The sequence below is a fragment of the Vipera berus genome, assembly GCF_964194415.1.
Source record: "Vipera berus genome assembly, chromosome: 1".
In the NCBI taxonomy this organism is placed as follows: domain Eukaryota; kingdom Metazoa; phylum Chordata; class Lepidosauria; order Squamata; family Viperidae; genus Vipera; species Vipera berus.
Window position 1 is genome coordinate 306,780,907 of NC_138202.1, and position 21,568 is coordinate 306,802,474.

A 21,568-nucleotide genomic window follows, 5' to 3' on the forward strand; every position below is an offset into this window, starting at 1 on the left:
AGTTTTGGGGCAAGGTGTACACCTAAAAATCAAGCTAGGGTGGGGGTAGGGGGTGGAGCTTACCATTGTAGCCAGGTCTCCCATGGATCAATACTTGCCTTGCCAAAAAGAGCAGCTTCATTCTGCAGCTGAGAATGGAACTTGGCCTGCATTTCACAGTAAGAGGCCTTTCTGGAAGGCGTGTGTAGCCGAGAACCGAGATATGGATTGAATACAGAACTCAGTTCTTGACTGCAGATGCCTTCCAGAAAGGTCTTTGACTGCAAAATGCAGGCCGAGCTCCATTCTCAGCTACAGAAAAAGTGGGCCGGCTGGGTGGGGCTATCGGTGTCGCCGCTGTGAGGTGATTGGAAAAGACACACACACACACACACACACTCCTGAAAATAAGACCTGGTGCCTCTTTTGGAGACAAAAATAATAATAATAAGACCGGGTCTTATTTTCAGGGAAATATGGTATATGCATTATACAATCTTTCTCATGGGAAATGGTTGTAGGAAACCCAATATCAAGCACCAGAGAAATCAGGAGTTCCAGATAGTTCAAATGGATATAAAGATTTATTAGAAGTTTAGGCTCTCTACAAGAATCTGAACTACTAACAGTCAAAGCAATTTGGTGATAGATAAGGAATTCAAGGTGGGCTGGACTGAGATCTCTCGTGGACTCGAAGGGACTCATGATTGATGATGTGTCTGACCCCTCCTTCAGGCTTAGCCTGGTCATCTCCTACACCCAAGCAGGAACATTGCATGTTGTTATGTTGCAAAATCTATTTTTAGAACAGAATGACTAATCAAAGCAGAACTATCATAGCTCAGAGTCATTGCTCGTGTTTATAAAAGCAGACACTTTTTCATAAAAGGGTTAAACTATATTGACTATAGACTAAAAGGTTATTTTTATTAACAGTTGTTATCCTTCAGTAATTAAATGCTGATGAGAACTTCAGATAATTTATTAAACACCAGTCCACACAACCACTGTTTTCCATAGAAAGGATAGAAAGCCTCTGCCTTTGGGTTAGCTTTGGGTAAAACAGGTTAAGTCGGGATTTTAATTTTAATTTTGGATACTTCACATATTTTCAGTTTTGTTTATAAATGTATTAGTTTCCTGCAGAGTCTCAAACAGAGGTGGTTTCATGGATAAATAAGTCCCAATCCTAAATATATTTAAAAGTAATAAGATGCATTAAATTCTATAGGTGTTGATTTCTGAATAAGCGTGCTCACCTGGACATAATGAATTAAAGAAGCCCTTGAATCCCTAAGCCAGGGGTAGGCAACCTCGGCTCTTTTATTCCTGAGCTGACTCAGGAATTCTGGGAGTTGAAGTCCATGAGTCATAAAAGAGCCGAGGTTGCCTACCCCTACCCTAAGCAAACATTAGCAATTCAAATAGTGAGATTGGATTTCACATGTGAAAAAGAATATTTGTAGCTCAGGCTGAAATGAGAGGTCCTTGGTACTCTCTGAACTTGGTTGTTAGCTTGTACAAAAAGGAAATAGAGCATCTATAGAACATTTCCCAACAAAATAGATATCCACACAACTTTGTCAAAAAGGGCCTGATCACTCAACCCAGAATTGTACAGCCAACACAAGTTGTAAAAATAACACTGCCATCAAACACATCTCAGAAACCACCAACAGGTTATTACGACCACATGGAAAACCCTTCAAAACATCCTAAGTAAATCAAAAGACTCAGCAGCCCCAGAAGTCAAAAACAGGAGTCATCTACAACATAAAGTGCAAAGACTGCAACATTCACTATGGTAGGACAAACTGTTAGAAGACTAGCAGAACACATTCATAAAACACCAACTAGTAGTCAGAAGACATGATAAAAAGTCCTTAATTTCAGAACATATGGACAAAATTAACCATAGTTTCAAATGGGAAACTGTGGCCATCCTAGATCAAGCCAAGTCCAAAAATGCTAGAGACTTCCTGGAAGAGGGGCACTCTGACATCTTGGCCATCAATAGACACATAGACATAAACAACATCTACATACTGTGCAAAAGAGACAATCAACAAGCCCAAAAGGGAACAAAAATACCAAAACTCCCTGATGAGCACTGAGAGTGCAAATGCACTAATAAAGAGGGCGAGGGACTTGGAGCTAAATCCCATAAAGAACATTTTTAAAAGTTGGAATATTTAGCTAAAGAAGAAAAAAAATAAGGGAAGATGTGGTAACTGAAAGTATAGATTTATTTTCCATAATGCCCAAGAATATGATAAGAATTATTGTTGAAATCTTTACAGAGAGAGAGAAACTCGAAATAAGGAGTAATTTCCTGACCACAAGACCAGTTAAAAAGTAGAACAGCCTTCCTCATGGAATCATGAATGTTGCTTCCTTGGAGATATTCAAACAAAAATTGAACATCTATTTGTCTGGAATGGGCTAGGAAGATCTCCAAGATCCTTTCCAAATCTATAATATTCTGAGTCAGGGAAAAGAAAAATAGCCGTGTTAAAAGTCTTGCAATTATGGAAGACAGACCAGACAGACAGACATTTTAAAAAGAAGAAAGGCACACAAATATCTGACTATTAGAGGTGGCATGAAGAGCCATATTATAATGAGGTCAGATACCTTCAGGAGTTGTTAAAAGCTGCACGTGCCCTAATTTTTGTTTTATTAGTAGTGTGTTCTAATTTTGCTCCCCAAAGCTCTGCTGCCAAACCATGAATGCCTCACAATTGCTAAGGAGGCAAAAAGAATCCCATTCAATCACTTCTTGAATTATCCTGTTTTCCTTTCTTCCCAAAGCAAAAAATCTCCACTAAAAAGCAGCTTATCAGCAAAGACAAGCTGCATTAAGCAATGTGTTTATGAAATATATGCTATCCTTTATTCCTTTGAGCATGTTGTTTCTATAGTTTTAGTCTATTTTAGCCAAGAGCTGCCATTTCTGCTGTAAGGATATTTAGACTCGAAAGAAATTAAAGGCTGATGTCAGCAAGACATCTCCATGCCTTGCGCAAAAATTAATAAAAAGATCATGGACTGTTGCTAGCTTTATAAAAATTGGGTCACAGCTTAAAACCAAAAGGTGGCTGAGCAAATAACAGTTACATTATTTTTAGAAGAGCTTTTGACTTTATCTCAAAACTGAAGTGATTGGTGGCACCACCTACAAGGACAAGAAGCCGCTTGAAGCCCAATGTAGAATGCTAGGAATTGAATCTTGGAGTACAAGCCACTATGAGACTACATTTCTTCAATAATAAAATAATGTAGAAGACTACACTTCTACAGAATTGTAAAGATTATCAAGCATATTGTGCAACTCTAACAAGACCTTACTCTATTGATTAAACAGATATAAAAATGTTGAGCATATTTGAATATACCTGCCTAATTATGAAGAATAAAGCTAAGAGACATTCTAAAAACCAAAGACATAAACATGGATAGAATCTCTACTCATTTAATACTGAGTCTGCCATTATTTATATATATATATATATATTTAATCCCATTTATATCCCGCCCTTCTCCGAAGACTCAGGGCAGCTTACAATTTAAGCACAAATCAATGTGGTTAGCAATATTGAAGGTAAAGCATCCAGCCAACCAGGGCATCTTATCCCCTTCAATCCACCCATGCAGACAACAGAGTATTTCAAAAATAGATTTATCTAAATCCAATAAATTCTTCCACAAGTAGCAAAAAATTAAAACCCATAAGGAGAATGGTCTGTGCCCAAGGCAAACATCTCAGTTGGGGCAAAGCACTAAGAGTCCTTTGCATTTTTCCTACCATTGTGTAGTTGTCTTGATTTTTAAAACTTCTATATGAGTTTTGTCATTTGTCATTTCTTTCCTCCCTTCACAAGCAAAAGGAGGAGGCATGATGAAAAGAGAATAGAGCCCACATACATCATGAAAGTATAAAAATCCTTATGGCTGTGTTTATATACCCAAATTTTTACACATTTCTTTTAAAGAATCCTGTAGAACAAATATAATCCTTGTGGAACAAGGAAATATTTGCAAGCATACAGCATAATATTTTCTTGCAGTTTCTAAAGGTAAAAAATGTTTCTGATATATAAAATGCTCAAAAAGAGGTGGAATAAGAGTGGAGGGCGTACCACTTATTTTCAGTCATATTTGCATAGAACCTGGGTTTCCTTTCTAGCATGTTTAGGACAAGACACATCTGAATAAGAAAAAAAAATCTAATCAGTGATTTTTTTAAAAAACAATCCAATTTATTTTTTGTATATTTTAAATGTGTTATGTATACGGTATTTCCTCCAATTTCCACACATTTTTTTCTCAATTCATTATTAGAAATTTGGCATGTTGGCCAAGACTGTCCAATCTGTCCAAGCAATATGTAAAAATGAATGCAAAGGCATTTTCAAAAGTGCAAAGGGAAAGAGCATTCTTATACTAATGACCAGTGCTTTTTTTGTAAAAGAAAAAGGTGCCAGAGCTCACACATGTCATACAACCCGCCTTGCCTACCCTACAAGGTTCCATCCAAAAAAGGTGCCGGAACTCCGTTCTGAGCGTTCTATGACAAAAAAACCCTGCTAATGACTAATACAGAATGGAGTAAAGGTGGATTATTTGACCAAGGTTAAAATAGATCTGTTGTTATCTCTGGTAATTGTAATGGACTTTTTGGTGATATCAGGACTGAAATGATGAGGTTTTAAGGATTAGTTTATAGATGAGAGATATGGGAAGAAGAGATCATCTGTTATATTTTAAGGAGAGGAGATAAGTTGAAAATTGTTTCTACTATGTATTGTGATGAAGGGAAGTCATTTATATGTTTCTTTTATTTTTTATACTATAATTTTATTTTTTCTTTCTTTTCTATTTTTCCTTTTCTTTTTCTTTCTGTACCTTCTATTTTTATATATTTTTGGTGTATTAGTTTTTATCATAGTTATTGTAGTTTTAATAAAATTACTGTTAAAAAAAGAAAATGTATTGCTGCTCATAAGAACATGATGGCTTGCTTCACTTCAAGAAAACCAATCTGGATTAATTTTTACCTTTCTCAGAAGAAAGCAGATCCTTTCAATGTTTCTCAACCGCTCTCTCTGTCAAAGGAAAGTGGGAAAAGATGGAGTGAAACGGTACAATTTAAGAGACCTAAAATTGATCAACTAGTGTGAATCAACATACATTTTACCTGGTCTCAGAAGAAAGTCTATAGCATACTAGCCTCTGGTACAATTTGCATGGTACTGCCTTAGTTATCTTCTGAGATCATCTAAACATATTTAAATTCAATTATATCAAATGTTTTCACTTTTGCCAAGGCAACTGAAGTTAGTCCCAAATCTGAACCACAACTCTCAGCATATTTGAAACTATTCAGCCGTGATTGGATGATTACAAATTTTCTACTGCAACTTTAAAGATAGCAATTGATTCCTGGAAATTCATGCATGAGATAAAATAAGGAGCCTATAGTTTCATGATATATAAGATGAGCTTGCTGCCACAGAGTGGACAAACCATGGAAGACAGAAACAAATAATGCTACTAAAGAACATTATGAGACAGAAGCAAAGTGTGTGTTTTGTGCAGGCACACTTTACCTTATACTTTCTCCTTATACTCTGAAAGTCTCACCTTATTTTCTCAAAATATGGTACATATGTAACAACCATCATTCTTGCATGATCAGCTGGCATTTTCATGCTGCCTTGAATTAGCTAAGTTTTTATTGCAGAGTTTAAAGGTAAAAATGTTCTCTAAAAGGAAAAAAAATGCTTCCTTAGGATGTACAGTTGGCTAAATAAGAGATCAGCAAAAACTTGAATTGTGGGTACTTTTCTAGAAACAATAGAATTGGTGTTATAGTTAATTATAATTATCAGACTTAAGCATACAAGATCTACTATCAATTACCTCTTAAACTGGGTCATCTTGGGGCTGAGGTTTTACAGAATTGTTTTCCCATTACACAATTTGAGCAGATGTTACATAGCAAACTGCAGGCCCATATGGGGTGGGGGGTGGGGGGGTTACCACATTTCATTCAGTTGAGAGGTATAGCCCTGTGCCCTTTGAGGAAAGTTGCAAACCAGGCCACTTGCTTCACTGTTTTAGATGCGAGTGTGATCTGTGGCAACTTACATTTAAAAAAACCCGGCGACTGGATGACTAAACACTGGGACTGCACAAAGCATTTGAAAGAGAGTGCTTTGCTAAGCACATCAGAAATTGCAAGGCCCCCATCCTCAAAATGTTGTAGCAGGCATGTAATTTGGAAGGCTTGTTCAGCTTTTCCTTGGCTGTCAACAAGTGTGTATGCATGTGCAGCTGCTTCATTTCATTGGTAATTCCAGAGAAAGTGTAGTCAGCATATGTACACAAATATATAGCTGCACAAGCTTTCCAAAGAACACAGATGCTTTACTCAATGAAATTGTGGTGCTTCACACAGCTTTAATAAACATCTGTATCTGAAATATTTGAGTGCTGCTGTCAGTCAGTGAAAACAAAATTGGGACAAAGGGGAGAGATAATGATCAGTGCAAGGCAATTTACAAACCTCACTAGTTGGCCATTAAATTATTTAAGTACAATGAGAAAGACAGATTTCCAACTGCATGCAAAAACTATGGGAAGAATTAACCTCACATATTCCCACTTCTCTTTTCATTTAGTGAATACTAGACAATATGTGCTCACATGTCAGAATAAAAAATATGAAGAGAAGATGCCTGGGGAGAAGTCTTGCCTGATTATCATGCAACAGTTTGAACCTGTTAGACCTGAGGAATTAGACAGGTTTCTCAGTACTGTAAGCTCTGCCACCTGCTTTTTAGATCCATATCTCACCTTGTTTGGCAAAGTGGCCTGGGAGATCTCGTGTGAATGGGTTCTGGTGAAGGTTGATTCTTTTTTGGATGAGAGAGTTGTTCTTTTATCTCTTAAGAAGGCATTGGTTCATGCCTCCTCAAGAAACCATCATTGGATCCCATCGTATTGGACAATACCCTCCCTTTCTTGGGGAGGGTGGTAGAGAAAGTGGCTGTGCAACAGCTTCAGAGGCCTTGGGAAAGTGGATTACTTGGATGCTTTCCAATCAGGAAAGGAAGGCTGAGTCAACCTCAAGCCCCTCAGGATCAAACTCCAGGCTATTGGGAGAGTTAGTTATGGAATATCTTCTGTAGGAAATTATGTGCAGATACTATTACATCTCTTTGTATTTATAAGGTCAGCTAACATACATTTCTTCTTCAGGCATGCACATCTAAGATTATATTATTATAATACTATTATAGTGTGTTACTCTCTCATAATCAATATTATTTTGCCTTGTTTTTATCTTTTTAAAATTTTTATTTCTATATTTTTATATTGTTAGCCATTTGTCAACATTCAATATTCAGTAAATAAGAAGTTACTATTAAATAATTGTATCTAGTTCATCCTGCAAGAAACTATGGTTTTATCTGACCTTCAAAGGAATCTTTCTCAACATTTATTTATTTATTTAGCTGTTTCTCAGTCTACTGAAGACAGTGGGGCCACAAATCCTCCTTGAGAAGTGCACTTATAAATTATGTTTATTTATATCACTTCTATAGAAAGTGTGTCTCCCTGAAAAGAATTACAGAGCATTCAGCTGCAGCATGTAACCAGCATTAAATACCTTAGCCAATTATAGATTGCATGAATCAGACTTTAGTTTATGGGATTTTATTGCAGGAACTTTCATTTCTGAATCAGAACTAATTATGTCAAGATCAGGCTCATTACATTTACATATTAAAATAAAAATCACTTATAGAGGGTTGGACAGGGAAATCAAAGCAATGGCAATCAGCTTGCATATGGTTGCCAAGAAAACTATAAGGGCCTGTCCATGAAGGCACAAGGAATGGTATTTTTCAATGCTTATTGAAGATCATAAGATCACATTTAACACTATATTTTCAAAATATAATTTTCATTAAATATTAGTTATTACTAAACCAAAGAGCAGTACTTACCGCATGTGTTGGGTTGCACTGGTCTATAGGACTCTTGAAGTCTGTCTTTAGCTCATCAAATGCAATTATCTACAAAAAGCAAGATTCAAACCATTATACTACTTTCAAATTTGTGCTTTTAACAATTGTTTATTCTGTCCTGATGTGGTGAAAATTCTTCACAGCAGCACACATGATACTGTCTGAATAAGATATTTTTAGCCATAAAAGTCTTACATATAAACAGAACAGCTATGATACCAGTTAATAGTTTAATATAATATCACTTTAGTTTGCTCAATATTTTTGTAACAATGATATTGATTTATATATTATATATGTTTTATATTGGTTTATTGTGGTATTGATAATAGTTAGGGCAGGGGTGTCAAACTGCTGGCCCATGGGCCAAAGGCATCATAGCAAAACCGTGCTCACCCCATTGCCAGCAATGGAAAAAGTCGTGATACGTCATGACTCATCACGTGACATTGTGAGTTTGACACCCCTGATTTAAGATAATATCTAGAACTATATCTTATTTTTTTATTCACAATGCAAAAAGATTTGAATCCTGAGCATGTATTAGAATCCTCCATTTACGTACCAGTCCTTAAAGCTCTTTTTAATATAATTTGCATAGATATCTGAGGTAAAACTTTGGTTGTACTTGTTGTTTATTGGTCAAAATGTAATGAAACTGACTGCTATGGCCCTCCTATTTACTAATCTATATGTGGCATCATTGTAACTAAGGCTGATACTCTAATCTACATCTTGTATATCTATCTAAAAATTGCACACAAAACCTCAAGTGACCATAGCCATGATGGGCAATGAGGATAGTACCAACTGGCAGTCTAGCACAGCTATCACATATGTAAGATTGTGATATGAAATGCAAAAGAAAATAGTTTCATTGTGTTATAAAAGTAACAGAAAAGAGGAATGATGTAACAAATTTAACTGATGTTGGTTTGATTTTGGGGAACAGGATTGATGAATATAGGTATATCAGTGAAGGTGTAGATTTAATTATGAGTGAAAGGGCTAAAATGTATATAAGAGAGTATGAAATAGTGTATTCAAGTCTTGCATATACATAAAAAATTATCCTAAAGCATGTTTGGTCATGCTAGAAAACTGAGGGAAATAATGAAAGATACAAAGAAAAGAAATTGTGAATGCAGACAGATTATTATTACTGGTTTTGGGGGTATAATGAATCTGACAGAAAAAAGTAACTAATGTGAAAATTGAATGACTGCAGAAAAAGGAAATACAAGACCTGTATAAAAAGGAAATAGAAGAAATATTAATTTCCACAGAATGTAACCAATTATACATTTTTATTTTCTCAAAATTCTTATAGGATTTATGTGAACTCTGTAGGCATTGATGGAAAGAATAATGGAACTCATTCATTAGTTTGCATTGTGCCAAAATCTGCTTTATTTATTTTTTAATTAAAAGAAAGAGAACAATTAAAAGTCAGGTGCTTAATGACATCAGAAGAGATTTTAGCAGGAATATTAGTGCCTATCAGGATTCTGTTCCCTACTTATGTTCTAAACCTTTGCTAGAACGTTCTCCATTTCTTGTGTTCCTCATATATGAGGAGGCAATGAAAAGAGAGATGAATTGACTATGTTTATTAACAACAGCTTAGACTCTGACAAAAGAAGTTTAACATATTGCAAGGAACATGTCATTATTTACCATAACGTTTAGTTGACTCTTTCCTAAATAGTTAGCTTCTTGATTACACATCTGCTACATATAATGTATAAAGTGGCATCTGGATATCCTATGTTATATGCTAAAGTCCAATAGCAGACAAATTGTTGCAGGTTAATGTCCCCAGGTTTGTTATTTGAGCCCGAGAGGAATAATTTTCAAGGCATGATTTACTATTTCCATGATCCTATGGACCTTTTTCTGACATCCTGGCTTTGGCTTACCTATAATTGCCTGTACTTTAGTTTTTCCTGGTTTAATTATGTCCTTTATTAGTAATTTCCTAGATATTACAAACAGATAATTTTTATATTTGAGGAGCTGGCTGTTTCTGATGAAGATGATGTTGTTATCCATTTAGCATGGGCCAAGTTTCTCCACATCTTCTGATCTTGTATTATTTCTTTGAGTTTTTCTATGCTGTGGCTAGTGTCAGCTACAATGGTGTCCAGCTACTGTGTTCTTTGATGGTCTGGTTTCCTTTTACAGATAACAGGCCTTTCCTAATATCAGTTTTATTATTTGTTTGTTTATATTTTATTTATATAGCCACTCCTGTCATAATAATGACTTTGTGTGACTTAACAACATTTAAAAGTAACATAAAACTATGTAAAATGCAGCAGATGAGGAACCAAACCAAACTAGAAGAACTGAAATGGGGATCAGGATTTTAGTCTTTTGTGGCTCACAAAAGAATGTCATCCATGGTTTATGGATGCCTTCTATTGATTGTTCCATGATGCAATGAAACACTTCAGGAACAGAAGTATTTAAAGGTGCACCAAGGATTCAGCATATTAAAAGTACATAGGCATGTGTTTTCTTCATCCAGCATCCAGACTGAGGGGTTTTAATTATTTATTAATGGGGTTTTAGTTTAAATTCAGGGACTTAATTTAATCTTAGTTTTAATCGATTTTAACTTTGTATGTTATGTATTTTTAATTTTCCCCTGTAAACCGCCCTGAGACCTACGGGAATAGGGCCGTATACAAGTTTAAATAATAAATAAATAAATAAATCTGTGTCGTAACCTGACTGCATCTCTCTTTGCATTTGGAATTCTGCTAAGCATTCTATTTGTGCTGGGATGTAGCAATGCTCTCTTTGAGTCTATGTGAAGCGTATGTGTCTGAAGTGACTATAATATATGATTTCAGATATGTAGTTACTAGATATAGTTCTGGCTTAGCCTTAAATCTGTTGTAATCACATACTTAATATTTTGGGTCCCAGGCAATACCTTGGACTTCCATTGTGACCAAAACCAATTAGTTCTTCAATTTGACAAAATATTTTTTTGTTTCTATTCAGTACAGTTTTGTTTTAATTCTTCAGTACTGATAATTTTTTCATAGCATGTGCTACTGGTTGTGCATCTTAATTAACAATAATGAAACAACTTACTGGGAGTCTAGAACTATCACAGAAAAAAATCTTCATGGATAAGTAGATATGAAGATGTCTGTCTACACTGAATGAGAAACAGGATAGACAGTTTATAAATTTGTAACTTGTCAGATTGTAGCCCCAGGTTGTTTCTTTGTGAATTTAGTAGTATTAATGCATTTATATTAATGCATTTATATTCATAGCCACCCAATGTAGCTATTGGGTCCCATTACATGATTTCAGATACATGCATAATATGACATAGGCTTCAATTTGTTGTAGTCACACTTAGCAATTAGATTAACTTGTACACCAGCATCACTCTTATAAAACAAGAGGGATATTGTTTAAACCCAGACTTCTTTCTGTCATCTAATCTTATCCACATTGTTTTGTGCATATTAACCTTGTGGCCATACTTACAACTTGTGACTCTTATAGGTATGCTTCATTCCTCTTTGGCCACATTGTTTACATATACTTTGCCCTGTTTTCAAATGTTTTTGCCTGTTGCTAATACCTCTGCTAGGATCCATGTTTCAAACTAAAGTCAAAATATATTCATGTATCTGTTACAAAATCTTCAATTGTCTTAGTCTCCCTTTGGAGGCATAAACTGCAGGTCAATCTATAATATATTTCAGATATCTTCATAGTATATAAGGTAAAGGTAAAGGTTTCCCCGCACATGCGTGCTAGTCGTTTCCGACTCTAGGGGCCGGTGCTCATCTCCGTTTCAAAGCCGAAGAGCCAGCGCTTGTCTGAGGACATCTCCGTGGTCATGTGGCCGGCATGACTAGATGCCAAAGGCGCACGGAACGCTGTTACCTTCCCACCATAGTGGTCCCTATTTTTCTACTTGCATTTTTTTTTATTGAAAAGTTTTAAAATACATTTCATCTTTAACAATCCCCCCTCCCCCTCCCCTACCTATCCCTCCCTACCCCTCCCCCCCCTTTCCCCCCTCCCCCCCCCGACTTCCCAGAGCTAAGTACAGGGTATAAAAACAAAGAACAATCATAAACATCCAAATGCTACCAACAATAAATTCTTAAATCTATCACTCTCTTGTTGTTGTTAGCTGCGAAGTCGTGTCCGACCCATCGCGACCCTATGGACAACATTCCTCCAGGCCTTCCTGTCCTCTACCATCTTCTGGAGTCCATTTAAGCTCACGCCTACTGCTTCAGTGACTCCATCCAGCCACCTCATTCTCTGTCGTCCCCTTCTTCTATTGCCCTCGATCTTTCCCAGCATTAGGCTCTTCTCCAGTGAGTCCTTCCTTCTCATTAGGTGGCCAAAGTACTTGAGTTTTAGCTTCAGGATCTGGCCTTCTAAAGAGCAGTCAGGATTGATCTCCTCTAGGACTGACCGGTTTGATCGCCTTGCGGTCCAAGGGACTCGCAGGAGTCTTCTCCAGCACCACAGTTCAAAGGCCTCAATTCTTTGGCGCTCAGCCTTTCTTATGGTCCAACTTTCACTGCCATACATTGCAACTGGGAAGACCATAGCCTTGACTATACGCACTTTTGTTGACAGGGTGATGTCTCTGCTTTTTAGTGTGCTGTCTAGATTTGCCATGGCTTTCCTCCCCAGGAGCAAGCGTCTTTTAATTTCTTGGCTACAGTCCCCATCTGCAGTGATCTTGGAGCCCAGGAAAATAAAATCTGTCACTACCTCCATTTCTTCCCCATCTATTTGCCAGGAATTGAGAGGGCCAGATGCCATGATCTTGGTTTTCTTAATGTTAAGTTTCAACCCAAGTTTTGCACTCTCCTTCTTCACCCGCAACAAGAGGCTCTTTAGTTCTTCTTCACTTTCTGCCATTAGAGTGGTATCATCTGCGTATCTTAGGTTGTTGATATTTCTTCCGGCAATCTTAATTCCAGCTTTTGATTCATCTAGCCCTGCCTTTCTCATGATGTGCTCTGCATATAAGTTAAATAGGCAGGGCGACAGTATACAGCCTTGCCGGACTCCTTTCCCAATTTTGAACCAATCAGTGGTTCCGTGTCCAGTTCTCACTGTTGCTTCTTGGCCCGCATATAGGTTTCTCAAGAGACAAATAAGATGGTCTGGTACTCCCATCTCTTTAAGAACTTGCCACAGTTTGTTATGATATCACTCTCTAGCTCATATAAAATAACTACAAGCAATATTAATATTACATATAAAAAAAAGAAAAAAGAAAAAAGAAAGGAAGACTTATTCAAATGCTAAGTGAAACTTTTTAGTCCCGTATTTCTTCTGGATATATTCAATCCATTTTTCCCACTTCATAATATAACGTTCTTGCGAATGATCTTTCAAATAAGCCGAAATCTTTGCCATTTCTGCCAGGTCAGAAACCTTTAAAGTCCATTCTTCTATAGTCGGCAGTTCCTCCTTCTTCCAATACTGACCTATTAAAAGTCTTGCTGCTGTAACTAAATTTAACATCAACTTAGTGTCCACAACGGTAGCATCTGTAATTATACCCAACAAAAAGAATTGCGGACAAAACTTTATCTTTTGCTTGAAGATCTTCTGCATATTCCACCAAATTTGAAATGCTCCTTTGAAATGCTCCAAGGGCCTGCTGACCTTGCAGTCTCTGTTATTTGACTGTGGAGTATAGGTAGTCCTTGGCTTATGATCACAGTTGCACCCAAAATTTCCATTACTAAGCAAGAGAGTTGTTAAGTGAGTTTTGCTCCATTTTACAACCCTTCTTGCCACAGTTGTTAAATGAATCACTGCAGTTGTTAAATTAGTAACTTTGCTTGTCAGAAGTTTGCAAAAGGTGATCACATGACCCTGGGATACTGTAACCATCATATATACCAATTGCCGAATGTCTGAATTTTGATCATGTGACCATGGGGATGCTGCAATTGCTGTAAGTGTGAAAAATGATCATAAGTTATTTTTTTCAGTGCCACTGTAATTTCAAACGGTCACTAAATGATTGGTTGTAAGTCAAGGACTACCCATAATATTACTATTTTCTTTATTTTTTAGCAAGATATCAGACGTTTTTGCCAGACCTGGGCATCTAGCACACTATTGTTGCTGAACAAAGATCCAGCTTCACTTCTGAAATCCTGCATTGTCATTTATGAGGAGGCAATTACATAATCTTTCCTGTGTTTTATGCTTCTCTCCTCTAGTCCCCTGATTTGAGGAACTCAGCAACGCTATTTATTCATCCTTTTAATTTCTAGCTCTTGACTTCTACTTGTCAGCTTCATATATAATTCCATCTCTTACTTAGCCAGCTCAATGGATTTTTGCAAAATTTCTGGTTTCCATAGTAACTAGATTGCTTTCTCCCCCCCCCCATAGATTTTAGTTTGTAGGTTGACATGTATAACACCTATGAACTTTTGAGCTTTTTCATAAAAAGTATTATGAAAAATTGACAAACCCAAGCATGGTATAACTTAATCCCCCCTCCCATTTTCAGCACAATTCAGCCTTTTTAACAGATCTACCAGAAAAGGCCTTGAATAGCATCCTTCATCTATTCAACTTTCTTCAATCTGTGCCCTCCCAACCGATTAAAAATTGCAGGTGTTGAAGACCAATGCAGCAATTATTTATATTTTTCCCAATCACACAGCCTGACAGCAGTTCATAAAAACAGACCAAACAAAATGCACAGCAGTCATTAAAAAAAAATCTCAGGCACCCTCTAATCTTTCGTACAATCAAAACACTCATTATGTAAACGCTATGAGCAGAATAAAATTTTTTAAAAAACCAAAGTAACCTAACACTGCCACTAGTGTCCCAAAAGGTACTATCTTAACATCTTCTAAAAAAACTAACAAGTTGGGGACCAAATCAACCATGGAGGCAAGCTTTTCCACAATGACAATACTACCGGAAAAGACCTACCTAGCTTGATTTCCTATGGCATGGGGATCCTCCTATGGCATGGGCAGATGTTCTTGAAGGTGGAAAGTCCTGGATGATGTCAAATGGGGAAATTTTCTTTTTTGTCAATGCAATTAATTAATTTGTTTTTTAAAAAACATGGTTGTGGATAAATATTAGTTTCAGGAATACGCAGATGAGGAACATAAATCTGTGATACTCTTGGCACTGTCCCAACAAAACTATGTCTCTGAACTGACCATTTGAATTTTATTTTCATTGTGGAAGAATAATGAAGTGCTAGCTCAAGAAAAGAGATTGCTATCATTCCACTTGAAATTCTGGCTTGAAATGAGGGTTTAATACAGCTATAATTTCTTCCTTGTATTAAAATCTCACAATCTGATTTAATTCATATAAAGCAAGCTTTACTAATGCTTAGTCTATTTCTAAACGCAATTCAGAATGTCTGGTTGTAAAGTTTTGAAATGCTACAAAATCTCATTTGATTTCAGGGTTTAAAACCGATAGAAGAACCTTTCTATTTGAGTTAACACAAGTTGGAAAAACTATTATTTTCTAAGAAGAAAAGATTGTGTGGATTGCTTTCCTAGCAGATTGAAGATGAATAAAGGATAATATGCATTCCAGTCCTTGAGGTAGGAATTGGTGGCTTGTACATGTGCTTGAGTAACCTGGTTGTATGTCTCAATTATGTTATGGAATTATACATCCTATAACCATGGAATTATACGTGAAGCTGACAAGCGAAGTCAAGAGCTAGCAAACATGTATGTTTTCAAGATAGAGGAAATACCAAGAGTTCCCCCCAATGGGAAAGTGCCTCTTCCAAAATTTTATACCATTTCATTTCTGAGAAGCAGATTGAGCCCTCTTCTAGTAGTTCACCATCAAAATAGGTCCAGCAAAGGAATATATTATTAAAAAAACAGCAAAGGCCACTGCACATTTGCTTCCCTAAATAAATAGCATCAGATTCTATGGTGTCATGGGATTATTTACAGCAGACATGTCAAACTCAAGGCCTGTGAGCCAGATCCAGGTTATAATGGGTTTAGATCAGACCCTGGAGATAGTGAGGAGCCGGCCCCCGCCACCTCGGCCCTGCCCCACCCCAGCCCGGCTGGGTGCTCTGCCTGGGCATGCTCACTGGAGGCGGTGAGCACGTGGGGGCTGGCAGTGCCTGGCAGCAGCTGCAGCTCATTGCTGCAGCTCATTGGCCCCTCAGCCTCTCATTAGCTGGTAGCGATGGCCAGCTGGATATGAGGTGGGGCATCCAATAAGCTCTGCTCGGCCCTGCCCCACATGTACCGCACTTGTGCACCTCAAGGCCCTGCAGCCCGTGCAGCGCAGGTGGGTTTGAATGCTGTGGCTGTTGGGCTGTCCATTTAAGTGGTGGGTGGAGGCAGAGGGGTGGGAAGGAGACATGTGATCTGGCTCGTCAGATGCACTAGGCAGCCACCCACCCACCCCATCCCAGCCGCAGTGGCAGTGGGCAAGTAAAGGTAGACAGTGGGGTCGCAGCAAGGCAGCCTAGCCAGTCATTGTCACTGCCACATTGCGGCCCCTGCCCGCTGGGCCTCCGCCATCCAACTTCATCCTCTAGTTCTGGCCGCACACATGGGATGTGCCTCCCACCCACCTCTGATGACCCCAGTGAAGGGGAAGAGCAGAAAGTTCCCATCCCCAAGAGGCAGCTGGGACTCCTTTCCCTGCTCTGCCCTGTCCTGCCTGAGCCCAGCCCCAGAGCTGCCCTCTGTCAGAATTGGGATGCCATTTGAGACTTGCCCTCTCATTCTGCCTTCTGACCCTCACCCATTGTTTGACCACGCCCCACCTACACCACACTTGTGCACCTTAGGGCCCTGCAACTAGGCTGCTCCACCCTGCCACGTGCCTCGCCTTGCCTTACCCCATGGCAGCTACATTACCACCAGCAGTGGTAGCCCCATCCAGCAAGAGCCCACCCCCCCTGCTCTCATCCAGCCTGGTGAAGCCCAGCCTTGCCAAGGAGAGCAAGCATAGCAGCAGCCTCAAGGAAGAGATAAGCGCAGCTGGACGCCCTTCAGACAAGCAGGGCTGGGCTGGGCTATGGGGTCCCGGTGCCCTAGAAGCTCAACGGCCAGACTGGGCAATTGCCATCTGCTACCTAGGGCTCTGGGCAGCTGAAGGGACTGTCAACACTAACCAGGCACCCAGATTCCCCTCTGGTTGAGTCTTCACCCGGCCTGCTCTCTGCTCAGGCCGTGGCATTCTGTCGGTCCTGTGCTCCAAGGCTCGAGACTCAGTTGTCCTTCATGGGGTGGCTCACACAGTCGACTCATGCTGCCCTGTGCTCCTATCTCATCGCCTTTTGTCCTATGGGCCAGCCAGTGGTAGGGCTGGAGAGGGAAACGCAGCACTCATGCCTGATGCGGAGCCACAGCTTGGAACAGCCGGGTACCTGGAGAAGGATAACTGTCTTCCAAGCCCTGGGGTGCAGGGCCAATGGAACGCCACAACCTGAGCAGAGAGGAGGCAGGGTGTGGACCTACCTGGAGAAAGATTTGGATGCCCAGTTAGTGTTGACAGTCCCCCAGGCTTTCCAGAGCCCTGGGCAGTGGAGGGCAAGCACCCAGTCCAGCCCTCAAGTTCCTGGGGCACTGGGATCCCGCAGCCCAGCCCAGCTTGGCTGCCTCAAGGGGGTGCCCAGCCTGTTCTGAACCAGCCCTCTTCTCGCACCCCTAATCAAAAGAAGAGACTGGAAAGCGTCCAAGGCTAAAAGGCTTCTGCCAAGATTTAATAGTAAACACACAAGAGCTTATCTTCAAGCAAAAGAGTTGCTTTCAGCAACCAGCCCCTCCCCAAACACTCCTTTTATAGAGAGCTCAGGGCGTGGTCTCCCTGTGCCTCCTCCCGAGGAGTCCCATAGCCTTCCTTTGTTTGTCCCTGCTCGACTGCCTCCTGCGTCGGGCGTCCTTGAACAGGGCCAGCTGTGGGTCATCATCCTCCGCACTCTCGGGCTCACACAGCTGAGCAGAGGTTCCCGGCTGAGGACTCTGCAAAGTCTCCAAATCATCATCAGCCGGTTCGTTTCCCTCCTCCCCCACATCTGAGTCCTCCGATACATCGGAGCCGGCTGTCGGACCCACAGGCTGACCCTGAGTCACAACACTATCCCGCACCGCAGGGCCCTTCCCCCGGGTCTGCCGATCCGGATGCGGTCGGGATGGGAACTGTTCGTGAAACGCAGTCACCAACGCAGGGGCATGAACGGCGGTCGCGTCTTCCCATGTGAAGTCCTCCGGCCCGTACCCTTTCCACTCGATCAGGTACTGGAAGCGACCTTTCAGCCAGCGGGAATCCCTGATGCTGGCGACCTCGTACTCGGGGGTGCTGTCGCCATCACGAGGTCCTGATGGGGGAGGTTCCGCTTGGCGAAGTGGACAAGCCGGTTGTTCGGGGACCAACAAGGACCGATGGAAGACGGGGTGCACGCGCAGGGAACGTGGCAGAGTTAAACGATAGGCGACCGGGTTGATGACGGCCTCGACTGGGAACGGTCCAAGGTAACGGTGGTCCAGCTTCCTCGCCGGCCGAGTGGATGGTAGGTTCCTGGTGGACAGCCAGACCCGATCCCCCACCGATAGTGGAGGCGTATCCCTTCTCGACCGATCGGCGAACCTCTTGTAGTCGGCCTTGGCCTTCTCCAGCTGCCGTCGCACCAACCGATGGATCGCCTGTAACTCCGCCATGAATTCGTTCGCTGCCGGCTCCGGTGAGTCCACGGGAGAAAGGGGGAAAAACCGGGGGTGATAACCCACATTGGCCAAGAACGGTGTCATCTGCGTGGAGGTGTGCTGCGAGTTGTTAAAGGCAAACTCGGCTATGGCCAAATAGTCCACCCAATTGTCCTGCTGCAGGTTAACGTAGCAGCGCAGATACTGCTCTAAGATGCCGATGACCTTCTCGGTACCCCCGTCGGTCTGAGGATGATGCGCGGACGAGAGGCAAACCTTAATGTCCAACGCCCGCATCAACTCCTGCCAGAAGCGGGCTGTAAACTGGGCCCCCCTATCGGAGACGACTCTATCGGGAAGGCCGTGCAGCCGGAACACCTGTTGGATGAACATGCGACTAGTGGCGCGAGCTGACGGTAAGCCGCGACAGGGGATGAAGTGCGCCATCTTGGTCAACATGTCCACCACCACAAACACTGTCGTGAAGCCGGAGGATGGGGGTAGATCCGTCAGAAAGTCCATGGACACAGCCCCCCAGGGTCTCTTGGGCGTTGGCAAAGGCTGCAGTAAACCAGGCGGGGCCCCTGTCGCTGACTTGGCCTGCCTGCATGGGACGCAGGAGGTGACATAAGACTGGACATCGTGTCGGACTCGGGGCCACCAGAAGGTACGGGAGACCAGGTTCAGAGTCTTGAACAGGCCAAAATGCCCCGCAGCCGGGTTATCATGACATTGGCTGAGGACGAGTCCCCTGAGTGGCCCTCCTGGAACATAGAGCCGGTCACGATAATACAGGAGTCCATCCGTGACCGACCAAGGCGAATCTGGCCCCACCTCTTCCTTCCGCTGAGCCACCCACGCCTCCTGCTGCTGCGCCTCCCGGATCCGAGCCCGTATATCCACCGGCTCCCGCACCGCAGCAAAAGACTCGACGGGGATCACGGTCCTGGGCGGAAGCTTGTCTTCCACTCGGGTGTACTCGGGCTTCCTGGACAGAGCATCCGCTCTCTGGTTGTGCCCGCTTGGTATGTACCGCACCCGGAAGTCAAACCTCGCAAAGAAGAGGGACCACCGGATCTGGCGTTGGTTCAAATTCCGAGCGGTCTGCAGGCTTTCCAGATTCTTGTGGTCCGTCCGGACCTCGATCTGATGCCGCGCCCCCTCCAGATGATGCCTCCAAGCCTCGAACGCCGCCTTGATGGCCAGCAGCTCCTTCTCCCAGATGGTATAGTTGCGCTCCGAGGGATTCAATTTCCGAGAGTGATACGCGCAAGGGAAAAGGGTACCGTTGGGCGTCGCTGCCTGGAGCAACACGGCCCCAATGGCAATGTCGGAGGCGTCCGCCTCCACGACAAACGGCCGTTGCGGGTCAGGATGCTTCAAGATGGGCTCCTTCATGAAGGCGTCCTTCAAAGCTTGGAACGCCTGTTGTTCGGGGGCGTTCCACTGGAACCGAGTCTTCTTCTGCAGGAGCCGGGTGAGGGGGGCTGTCAAGGCAGCAAAGCCAGGGATGAATGTCCGATAGTAGTTGGCAAATCCAAGAAGTCGCTGAACATCCTTCACGCGACGCGGGGGTTGCCAACTCTGCAACGACTCAACTTTACTCGGTTCCATGGCGATGCCCTCAGGAGAAATGCGGTGGCCCAAGAAATCAATGGTCACCTGGTAGAACTGGCACTTCTCCAACTTGGCAAACAGCCGATGTTTCCGGAGGCGCTGCAGGACCTGACGGAGATGCTGATGATGCGCTTCACGCGACGGGGAGTAAATCAGGATGTCGTCCAGGTAAATCACAACAAACTGGTCCAACAGATCCCGAAAGATGTCGTTCATAAAATGCTGAAACACAGCGGGGGCGTTGGTCAGGCCAAACGGCATCACCGTGTACTCGAAATGTCCATAGCGAGTACCAAACGCCGTCTTCCACTCATCACCCGGCCGAACCCTGACGAGGTTGTAAGCTCCACGCAGGTCCAGTTTCGTGAAGATCTTAGCCTCCCGGAGTCGGTCCAAGAGCTCGGGGATGAGGGGCAGCGGGTAGCGGTTACGCACCGTGATGGCGTTGAGTTTCCGGTAGTCACAGCAAAGTCGTAACTCGCCCGACTTCTTTTTGACGAAGAGCACGGGCGCAGACACTGGCGAGGACGAGGGCCGGATGAAACCACGAGCCAAGTTCTTTGTCAGGAAGTCCCGCAATGCAGCCAACTCGGGCTCCGACATGGAGTACAAACGCCCCACTGGGAGAGGCGCATCAGGGACTAGGTCAATGGAGCAGTCGTAGGGCCTGTGCGGGGGTAATTGGTCCGCCTCTGACTCGCTGAACACGTCAGCAAAGTCGGACAGTTCGGGAGGCAAGGAAACCCCTGGGGAACCCTCCACCTGGCCGGCACAGATATGGCGGGTGTGGTCCACGCACTGCAAACTTGGGAAGGTGACCAAGTTCTGAGACCAATAGATCTGTGGATCATGCGCCCGGAGCCACGCCAGTCCCAAGACCACGGGGAAGTGCAGATCCGAAGTGACGTAGAACTGAATGGCCTCCACATGGGTACTGATGGCCATACACACGGGTTGCGTGGCGGCCGTGATAGGCCCGGACAGGAGCACTCGACCATCGATGGTCTCCACAAGCATGGGCGGATCCACCGGACACTGGGGAACAGCCCATTTGGCCACAAAGGCCGAATCCATAAAGTTAGTGGTAGCCCCAGAGTCAATTAAGGCATGGACCGGAATCCCCTCTGGCTTGCCAGGGAGGATCAGTCGTGCCTCCAGAATCAAATGCCGTGGAGGTTCACAGGCACCGTCGGAACGGCGTCGCTCGGCGTGATCGTTGTGGGTCGCCCGATCTTTCACACCGTCTAG

The 21,568-nt window shown here is 42.4% G+C and overlaps 1 protein-coding gene across 1 annotated transcript in view; it reads right to left on the reverse strand.

The window, feature by feature from the left end:
* The window catches only part of CNIH3 (cornichon family AMPA receptor auxiliary protein 3), a gene marked incomplete at both ends in the record, with an annotated part of 68,368 nt that overhangs the window by 22,095 nt on the left and 24,705 nt on the right, over positions 1-21,568 (reverse strand). The window contains 2 exons of the mRNA XM_081329110.1: positions 5,037-5,084; positions 7,995-8,063. Coding sequence (XP_081185236.1) covers positions 5,037-5,084; positions 7,995-8,063 — 117 coding nt within the window. The remainder of the gene's footprint in view (positions 1-5,036; positions 5,085-7,994; positions 8,064-21,568) is intronic.